Here is a 10210-nt window from a genome sequence, read left to right on the forward strand (position 1 = left end):
ATAATTTAAGTTTCTATATTTTATTTCTGTGTGGAATATTTTCCAAGCGGATTTTTCAGTTTGAACTGTTTTCTCCCGTTGCTATATTTTGTTTACTTGAAGAACTCCAAAAGGTCAAGCGCTCCCGTGCTTGGAAATGTAGTGGCAGTGTCAAACCCCAGCTCCTAGACTTAGAAAACTGACCATTATTTCCAGCTACCATACTCCGTTCACAATGGGTAACTGGAATTAAGAGTATTTTGGAAAATTCGGTTAAGCACCCTTAAATTAATTATATATAATGACTATATGTTTTGTTTGACATTTTGGTGGTTGGATTATTCAAAATTAAAATTTTAATATTTCAGTGCTATCATACTGTTCAACGTTATTTCGTCATTAACAAGTTGACTTTAAAATTTAGTATCATTATTGATTAATATATATATATATATATATTTTATGTTGCTATAAATGTCAATTACAATAAATCATTGCTACTTATTCTTAGCTTAGCTCAAGGTTTGATTTCCTCTCCAAAAAAAAAAAAGAAAAGCTCAAGGTTTGATTGAGAGACTATAAACCTTTTTAGATCTGAAGATATTTGTTTTTTAGTAAGTGAGTTACGTTTTATTCTAAAGAATTTACAAATTAAAAAAAAAAAAAAAAAAACTACTGAAAATGATATTTCACTATTATTATTATTATTATTATTTGATAGTTACAATTTACAATAATGAGGGGAGTAAGGATTTAAACTCTAAAAACACAATGGCGTGTAAGTTAGATACAAGACTCATTACAAATTTTACCATTACTAGCATAATATGGTTTTGATATCTCAATTTTTTTATTAAAAAAAAATTAAATATTTTTGAATTGTGCCAATGACTAATAAGAACAAGAAAATCAATTGATTTGTTTATAGAGTGGTTATAGGGGTTGTACTTATTTTAATAATTTCTATTGCAACAATGACACAACAAAATATAAGATGATATCATAACTAATTCTTTGATTTTTTATATCAAAATGAAAATTATTACGAATTTAGTTTAGAATTAATCACCAATTATTTTTAGAATGGGTAGTGATTAGTTTACGTGGACCCCAATGTAAATTTTTACGCCTATAAATTATTCATACGTAGTGATTAGTATTTGCTTGCCAGTTGCTCATCTTTGAGTTGAGAAACCAAAAACACGAACTTAGCGTCCAAAATTCCAAATGACCAAAACAACTATCTTCCTCTCCTTTCTTCTCCTCCTTTTAGGACATGCGAACTCTAAGTCTCAGCTAAATGACAAAGAACAAACAGTCCTCCTGAAACTAAAGCAACATTGGCATAACCCACCATCTCTAAGCCACTGGCACAATCCACTATCTCTAAGCCACTTAAACTCCTCCCACCATTGTAACTGGCCAGAGATCACTTGCACCAGTGGAACAGTCACCCAACTACTACTTCAAAACAAGAACATCAACCAAACAGTCCCACCCTTCATTTATGACCTTAAGAACCTCACAGTCATTAACCTTTCAAACAACTTCATTTCTCAAGAGTTTCCTAAAGCGCTCTATAACTGTTCCAAGCTTGAAGACCTTGACCTCTCACAGAATTACTTCAACGGCACAATCCCAGTTGACTTTCACCGCTTGTTTGGCCTGCGCCACCTCAACCTTGGAGCCAACAACTTCTATGGTAACATTCCAGCATCTATTGGACAGTTAACGGAGCTAAGGACGCTTCAGCTTTTCCAGTGTGCATTTAACGGTTCTTTCTCGCCAGAAATCGACAACTTGTTCAAACTTGAGTCACTGCAGTTGGCCTATAATGTAAACATGACAGCAGCAGAGTTGCCTTCGAGTTTCACGGAGTTGAAGAAGCTTAAGTTTTTATGGATTACTGCTTCTAATTTGAATGGGAAAATCCCAGACACGATTGGAGAAATGGAGGCTTTGGTGCATTTGGATTTGTCAATAAACAATCTGACTAGGAAAATTCCGAGCAGTTTGTTTATGCCAAAGAATTTAAGTATTGTGTTTCTTTTCAGAAACCAATTGTCTGGGGAGATTCCTCGGGTGGTTGAAGCATTAAACATTGATGTTATTGACCTCTCGGATAATAAATTGACCGGAAGCATACCTGATGACTTTGGCAGACTCAAAAACATGACAGGTCTGAGTTTGTACTTCAATCTGTTATCTGGAAAAATCCCGGACAGTATTGGCCGTCTTTAAAGTCTAGTGGTCCTTAAAGTGTCTAGCAACAATTTATCAGGGACTCTGGCTCCGGACTTTGGGCGGTATTCTATGCTTGTAGAGTTCCAGGTTGCAGACAATAAGCTTGAAGGCAAGTTACCAGAACACTTGTGTGATAACGGAAGGTTGGAAGCTATGGTAGCTTATAACAACAACATCACTGGACAATTGCCTAAGTCGCTTGGCAATTGCAATGGTTTGAAAATTGTGACTGTTTACAATAATAGGCTTTCTGGGGATATTCCTAGTGGCCTATGGACATCGTTGAATTTGAGGGTCTTGATTTTAAGCGACAATTCGTTTACAGGCGAGCTTCCTCAAAGAGTGGCAAGGAATCTCTCAAGATTGGAAATAAATAACAACTTCTTTTCTGGTACGATTCCAACTGGAGTGTCTTCCTGGAGGAATTTGGTGGTATTTGAGGCTAGTAATAACCTCTTTACTGGGACAATTCCTCGAGAATTAACATGTCTTCCTCATTTAACAACTCTTTTTCTTGATCAAAATTGACTCTCGAGCTCCCTTCCACTAGATATTGTATCGTGGAAAACATTAAATACTCTAAACCTTCGCCGAAATAAAATTTCTGGACCTATTCCAAAGAAATTAGGTAATTTGGCACGTCTTACAGAGTTGGACTTGTCAGAAAACCAACTTTTTGGCCAAATACCTCTCCAACTTGGCCTCCTGAACCTCACTTTACTCAATCTCTCTTCCAATCATTTGACTGGGAGGATCCCAACACAAGTTGAAAATGATGCATATGCCAGCAGCTTCTTGAACAATCTTGCTCTCTGTGCTAATAAGCCATCACTAAACATTAACAGCTGCAACAATTCTGACCATCATGAATCGAGAAAAGTTCTCTTCAAATATCTTCCTTTAATTATAAGTTTTGCGGGAGTAGCTCTACGAGGTTTAGTTGCAATGAGCAGTATTTATAGGAACAAAGAGCGCAATAATTAGATTTCACAAGGAAGTTGACCAAATTCCAGAGGGTGAATTTCAAGGAATCAGACATTTTATCAAGATTTACAGAAAATTTGATTGGTAGCAATGGATCAAGATGTTAGGATTAGTGTCCTAAAATCCTATTGCTCTATATGATATCATGTATGACATTATGATATAAATAATAAAATTTTATTATCTAAAATAATGGTAACATGAATATTTGGACTTTATCATATAATCTTTGAGATGCATAGTATGTGATTTAGTCATAGAAGATCTTTGTAAACTATAACGTGTCACTAAAATGGTTTGTCTTGATCATGGAAGTGAAGATCTCTAGTTGATATGTTGATGTGTCTTAAGTGTATAAGACATATTAAATTAGACCGTTGTGAGATTAATTATTCTATTAACTATTGCCACAAGGACACCAATCTATATATCTATATCTGTATCTATATCTATATCATATCATATACTACATATAATAGCAGAAGCCGAGAGAAAGTTGATTCCTACAATTAAGGAGGTGTTGCAATGTAGGAAAAGTATCTATCTAAAATTCAGCCACTTTTAAGTTAAAAAGCGATACATTATTTATTATTATTATTTTTTAAATAACTATAAAAGCCAAACTATTTTGTTAGTTAGCACATTTTTGAAACTATTTAGGTATCTAACAACTTGAGTCTGTTAAACTCGATTTCGCTGTAGCAAATCGAGTTTTAAAGACTCGATTTCCATGAGGTGTGTAGCTGAGGTGGATCAAAAAATCCACGTGGAAATCGAGTCTTTAAGACTTGATTTCCGTCATCTTCTTCCTTCATTCTTTTTCTTTTCTTTCTCCATCTACCGCCCTTTTCTTTTCTTTCTCCATCGTTCTTTTTCTTTATTTTCTCCATCTGCCATCCTTTTCTTTCTCAATCTGCCGTCCCACTCCCTTCTTTCAAGCCCCAAAAACCCAAGAAAGTCTAACTACATCTAAGATCTAACTGCTTCCTCAAAACCTTAAACAACATCGGTGGAAAACATTAGAGCTATATCATTTAGAACACTTAATTAACCATAAAAATCGAATCTTTGAAACATGGGTTCCATATAGAATAAAAATAAATAAAAGTAGATTTATACGGAATCAAGACTTTGATCATTTTCCACAACACCACCCAAATATGCGTATGCCGCTAAATGAAACTACAATCCAATGAAATAGAGCTCTACCAGAAATTTGAAGAAGATTTTGAATCAAAGTAGAAATGGAAGAGTGTTATCTTCTTGTTTTCTGGGTTGGTAAAGAAATGCGAGAAAAGTGTGGTTCCAATTTCCAAGCCCATGAAAGACAGAGATAAACTGGGTCTGTGAAATGTTGTGGGTTTTTTGGGATTTTTTGTTGCGGGTCTGTGTTTTCAGATGAGGGTAGAGACTCGAGTTCCATGTGGATTTTTGATCCACCTCAGGTACACACCTCATGGAAATCGAGTCTTTAAAACTCGATTTGTTACAATGAAATCAAGTCTAAAAGACTCAAGTTGTTAGACACTTAAATAGTTTCAAAAATGTGCTAACTAACAAAATAGATTGGCTTTTATAGTTATTTAAATTTTTTTTTTTTTTAAAAACCGGGATTTATCCATATATTAGATCTTTCTCTTAGTCAATATCTACGAATATTTAGAAACACCATATAGATATTGATTGATCTATATTTTCTAAGATTTCATTTATGCTGACACATAAGTTTTTGCAAACTCTAGCATCCTATTCCTAGTACAAAATAATAAAGACAATTTTGTGTATGAGAGGACGAAAGAGGGATTAAATGAGGCTCATTTAACATTTATTCTATAAATAGCTCCCATTAATTTAAACTTAATTATTTAATGAAGCTCTCTTTTTATGGGACAATGAAGCTCATATGTTATATAATTTATGTAAACGAATATTCTCCTAAAAAATTTGCAATCATATTAGGTTGTAAGCAATAAACCTATACGTGTCAAATATCTATATATATATATACCAAATATAAATTGTTTGATTGCTATATGGCATTGGTAAATTATATTTTTTTAAACAAATTGAGAAACTAGAAAAACCTAAAGTTGCAAAGTACAAATATATACAGACAAATATATCAAAAGTCTTAATACTTTAAAATAAAGTTAAAATGACTTTAACATTTGGCATATTTGAAGATTTCAACTCTTTACAAGTAGAAAATCATTTTGTTTCTCTTGTGTGCGCATGCATGTTGTGGGGATTCGAGGACCGAGAAAGACTAAGACTGCTATGACCATCATTTATTCCTTAGGTGGAAGCACTTTAAACCCGAGGAGTGGGCTTGCCCATAGAGAGGAGAGGAAGACAAAATATCTCCTGGAAACCTGAGTGGAGAGAATGGTGTTCAAAGAGAGAGTCAAGGTAGGTGAAAGAAGTTTCCTGTGAAAGCTTACCTACTACCTCCATATTAAATGACTGGCAACAGCTTTATCAGCTGCATTGATGAGGAAATGACCCCTGAATAGTACATTCACAGCTAAACAACCCCTTTTACCACCTTCCGCAGGAGTCTAATATGACAAGTGTCCTAAGGAGGACCTAGAGGATTGCAGATGGAGGGCTAAGATGCAAGAAGTATAGGATTATATAAAAGAAGAGAACTTCTAGATGAAGGGATCCGGAAAAAAAAATGAAGATATTAGAACAAGAACAATAAGAAGAAAGAGAGAGAGAGAGAGAACAATGTGTATCTTTGTGTAAGAACATCTTCCTCAGGCGGGCTTGAAAAGAACCATTAATGCTATTTGTTTTTAACTTCCGTTCATTCCTATTTGAATCTATGGACTTGAGCCCGACTTGTTTTCCCCACTCTCTTAACAAATATTTATCTGTTTGGGCCTAATTGGGTGGTGTAGGCCTCACAACTTTAAGTGGGTTTAGACCCCTAATTTTCGTGTCCTTACACATGTGTTTGTTTCTATAATTTTTAAAACAAAAAAAACAACTCTTGATAGGTAGAAAATTGTCTTGTGGCATAAGAAAAATTTTCAAATAATTTTATTCCTTCAACAAAATTGATAAAAGGGACAGATCACTCAACTATTTTATCAAACAATTTTTGTGTATGTGACAAAGAGTTTCGATAGCTACTTCCACACCCAAAAAAAAAAAATAATAATAATAAAAAATGAGATTAAATTCTATAATAATGTGGTATTAAACCCATGTTTTACCATTTCAATCCTAACTTGTCACATCATTTTATCATATATTTAAAAATAAACACAACCACACCTAATCAATTGTAATTTCTGTATACCACCGCATACCCTTGGTGCGATGGTCACTTTATAAATATAAGTGTTTATGGGGTGTGGGGGTAAGGACCGAGGTTCAAGTTCCCAAGAGAGAATTTCACACACACATACACTTAGATTAGACTAGAGTAGAATTTCTATCTTGTATCAAAATTCTAATTCCTATTTATAAATCCAACCAAATTGGAAGTTTATTGAGATGATATTAGATAAGTAGGATGTAATGAAGTTTAAGTGAAATGCTGATATAGTAATCACTTATTGGATGGTGTAAAATATAAGTTTTACACTTCATCCTTATCAAATTCGGACTCGTAATAAATTGTGTGTGATAGTGTGAAAGATAGAGGAATAGAGGATTAAATGAGGCTTATTTATTATATAATTAACTCCCATTTATTTAGGAATTCATTAATCAGGCTAATTAATTATATCATTAAATGTAAATATACAAGGCTATAAGCAATAAATTTAGGGAAAAGTTAATGTATGCTCTAAGGCCATTAGTTTCATAAATATATTTTAAAAATTTATATGGAAAAATAAAAAGAAAACAGATTTTTTTAGGTTAAACTACATGTTTGGTCCCTATTTTATACATCATATTTTAATTTGGTTCCTAACTTTTTAATTGTGTCAATTTGGTCTCCAACCTTTGAGTTTCGTGTCAATTTAGTCCCTATCATTATATTTTGGATGAAAATTGATGACACATCAAATAGCCAAAATAAAATTTTAGTGTATTTTCACATCAATGAAAGCTAATTTTTTATTTTGGCCATTAGATGCGCTATCAATTTTTATCCAAAAAATAACAGGAAGGATTAAATTGACGTGGTACTGAAAGGTTGGAGACCAAATTGACATAATTGAAAAAAAGTTTGTGACTAAATTGAAATATGATGTATAGGATAGAGACCAAATACATAGTTCACCCTTTTTTTTAATAACTTTTTTATATTTTCTATGAAAGTGGTATCAAAACTTTCCTCAAATGGTCCATTTACAAATACCCAAAGGACACCTGTTAAGAAGACCAATAAACATAATACACACCAAATGTGTGTGATGTGTACAATTTTTGTTTGACATTTGGCATTGGTAATTTATATCATTCTAAAAAAAATTGAGAAACTAGAAAATGCAAAAACCTTTACAAACTAAAGTTTATTATAAAAGCCTTACAAACTAATTGGTTCCACTTCAACAATTAAAAAATAAATATATGAATAAAATTTTTATAATTGCTGATAGTAATTTGTTGTAAGGATTATGTAGTAAAATTTGTAGTAGTACTTATGAGGAAATTTTTACTTGTCAAGAATTGGAAGCACCAAATATACAAAACGGAAGTAGGGATGGCAATGGGGCGGGGCGGGGCCGAAGGATGAGATCTTTGCCCCCGCCCCGCATGGATTTTTCTTGCCCCATCCCCGCCCCGCCCCGCATGATGGGGAAAATTTCTTGCCCCATCCCCGCCCCTTAAGGCCCCATGAAGACCCGCAGAGCCCCACCCTGCATCATAAAACTTTATTTCTTGTTAATTTTCCCTATAACTATTACTATTTTTTCAAATAAAATTACATGTTTCAATAATAAAAATATACTTGAAATTATAAATAAATTTATCCTATCAAATTAAACTAATTTTTAGCAAAAACTAAATAATATTATCTAAATGTTTAACAAGACAATATCACGACAAAAATCTCATAACATGATAAAATAAAATTTTAACAAGCTTAAAGAAACAGTGTTGTTAAGCAGCCAAATGCCCACACAAAATTACAAAAACAATTACACAGACACATATTTAGAGCCACAGACCCGTAACTCATTAAAAAAAATTATATTATGTACATGATGAAAAGTAAGTTGAGAAAGACCGTATGAATCATGAATGAAATCATTAATTCAATAGTATATAAATTTGTTTCCAATAAAGACAAAAAAAAGAAGTTAAAATTGGTACCTTATTTCCAACTTTGCTAGAGAGAAAAAAGAGGTAAAGCCACGTTAGGTAGAATAAAATAAGTTGATGATATTTTTGTTTAAATAGTAGGGTTTTAGGATACAATAAAATTACAATTTAACCCTTATTAATGCGGGGCGGGGTGGGTCTAAAAAGTGTAAACCCATCCCCGCCCCGCCCCGTGGTGTGGGTCTAAAATCTCGCCCCATCCCCGCCCCACCACCTTTGCGGGGCGGGGAAAACCCGCACGGGGCGAAGCGGGGAGGGGCGGGTCAAGCGGGGCGGGGAAAAATTGCCATCCCTAAACGGAAGAGTCCATATTTTTTTGACCAATTTCTGTTTTATATTAAGAGTTTCATGATATATTTCTACTTATATGTATTAAGATAAATTTGATTTGTCCTAATTTGGTAATAATAATAGCCCAAATTTCATTCTTAAAAAAAAGCCCAAGTTTTACAATAACACTTTCCTATTGGCGGAAGAAGCACACAAATTGTATTCCCAAAATATTGTAGAATTATTAGTAATTAATTGTTGGGAAATTTTTTTTCTTAAAATAAATTTTGGTTGGGAAATTAAAGAACAAAATGACAAAATTGATATGTACTATTTATATGCAATAAATAGCATTGACTTATAAATAACTAAATTATTGAGGTATCCTGCATAACACAGAGGTGCATTTTTCTTTATCAAAATGGAGTTTTATTTTGCTTTCCCTCTATTTATGGTGTTTTTCTTAGTTTTTTCAAGCGGTAATACGGTTCTCTCTTTTTCAAGTGGTGATCCGGTTCTCTCTTCCTCTTCTTGTAGTAAGTGGAAGTTCCTTACATTTTTTTAATGTGGTATTATTAAATTTTATAGTTCCTATATGATTATTTATAAATCAAGTTTTTGAAAACAAACCGAACATTTAAACAAATGAAAAAGAAAATGTTTGGAGTGTAAACAAGTTATAGATTTTTCTTCTGATTTTGATTTTAAAGGAATCCCTTTGTCTTTCTTTGTGCTCATGTTGCATTGTTGTTTGAAGTATAATTTTAATTAGTGAGTTTTAGGAGTATAGCTTCTGTATATAAAGTAATAACTAAAGTGATATATGAATATTTGGTGAATTATGATGAATAGCATATTGAAGTTATGAATTTATTGAACACTATAATATAAAGCATCGTCCTAAAAACTCCAAATTTTAACTTTAGTCTTAATTCTGTTTTCAGAGTCAAGGACCCTTAAAATTCTTCAGTGCACACCCCCCCCACCCCCCCACCCCCCCACAAAAAAAAAAAAAAAAAAAAAAAAAAAAAAAAAAAAAAAAACTAAACTTTTAAAGGCTAAAGCAGGTTTTGACAACTCTAAAAGCAAATGGACCTCAAAATCTATTTATCACTTCATTTTTGGGTCAAACCATAAAGTTGTGGGATTCCCTTCATAGTTGCAAATTAAAAAAAAAAAAAAAAATTATTATTATTATCAAGTCAAGTTTATAATGCAGCATATATTTGTATGAAACCCTCTCTTAAAAATTTGAATTCAGTGTTCCCATAATGCAATATTAAATTTTCATAGAATGGGCTACTTTTCTCTGTTGGCTGATTGTTAAATTAAGTTTAGTACAAAGACAACATAAGTTTTCATCTGTTACATTTTTATTTGGAATTTTAAAACATTTATGTACATATATAATGGTTTCCTTTTTACTCGGTTTTGAAAACAGATCCTC

At 32.7% G+C, this 10210-nt stretch overlaps 1 protein-coding gene across 1 annotated transcript; it reads left to right on the plus strand.

The window, feature by feature from the left end:
• Window positions 1-214: 214 nt before the first annotated feature.
• On the plus strand, window positions 215-2751 carry LOC115974039 (receptor-like protein 52). The gene is made up of 3 exons (XM_031094264.1): window positions 215-218; window positions 1253-2158; window positions 2261-2751. The coding sequence occupies exons 1-3, from the start codon at window positions 215-217 to the stop codon at window positions 2749-2751; spliced, it is 1401 nt and encodes a 466-aa protein (XP_030950124.1).
• The last annotated feature ends 7459 nt before the right edge of the window (window positions 2752-10210 follow it).

The sequence above is a fragment of the Quercus lobata genome, chromosome 2, assembly GCF_001633185.2.
Source record: "Quercus lobata isolate SW786 chromosome 2, ValleyOak3.0 Primary Assembly, whole genome shotgun sequence".
NCBI classification, from domain to species: Eukaryota; Viridiplantae; Streptophyta; class Magnoliopsida; order Fagales; family Fagaceae; genus Quercus; species Quercus lobata.

Excerpts from the sequence above, each read along its gene's own strand:
- LOC115974039 (XM_031094264.1), top strand. Across the intron at positions 2,159-2,260 it reads CAGACTCAAAAACATGACAG|GGACTCTGGCTCCGGACTTT; the intron begins GTCTGAGTTTGT and ends ACAATTTATCAG.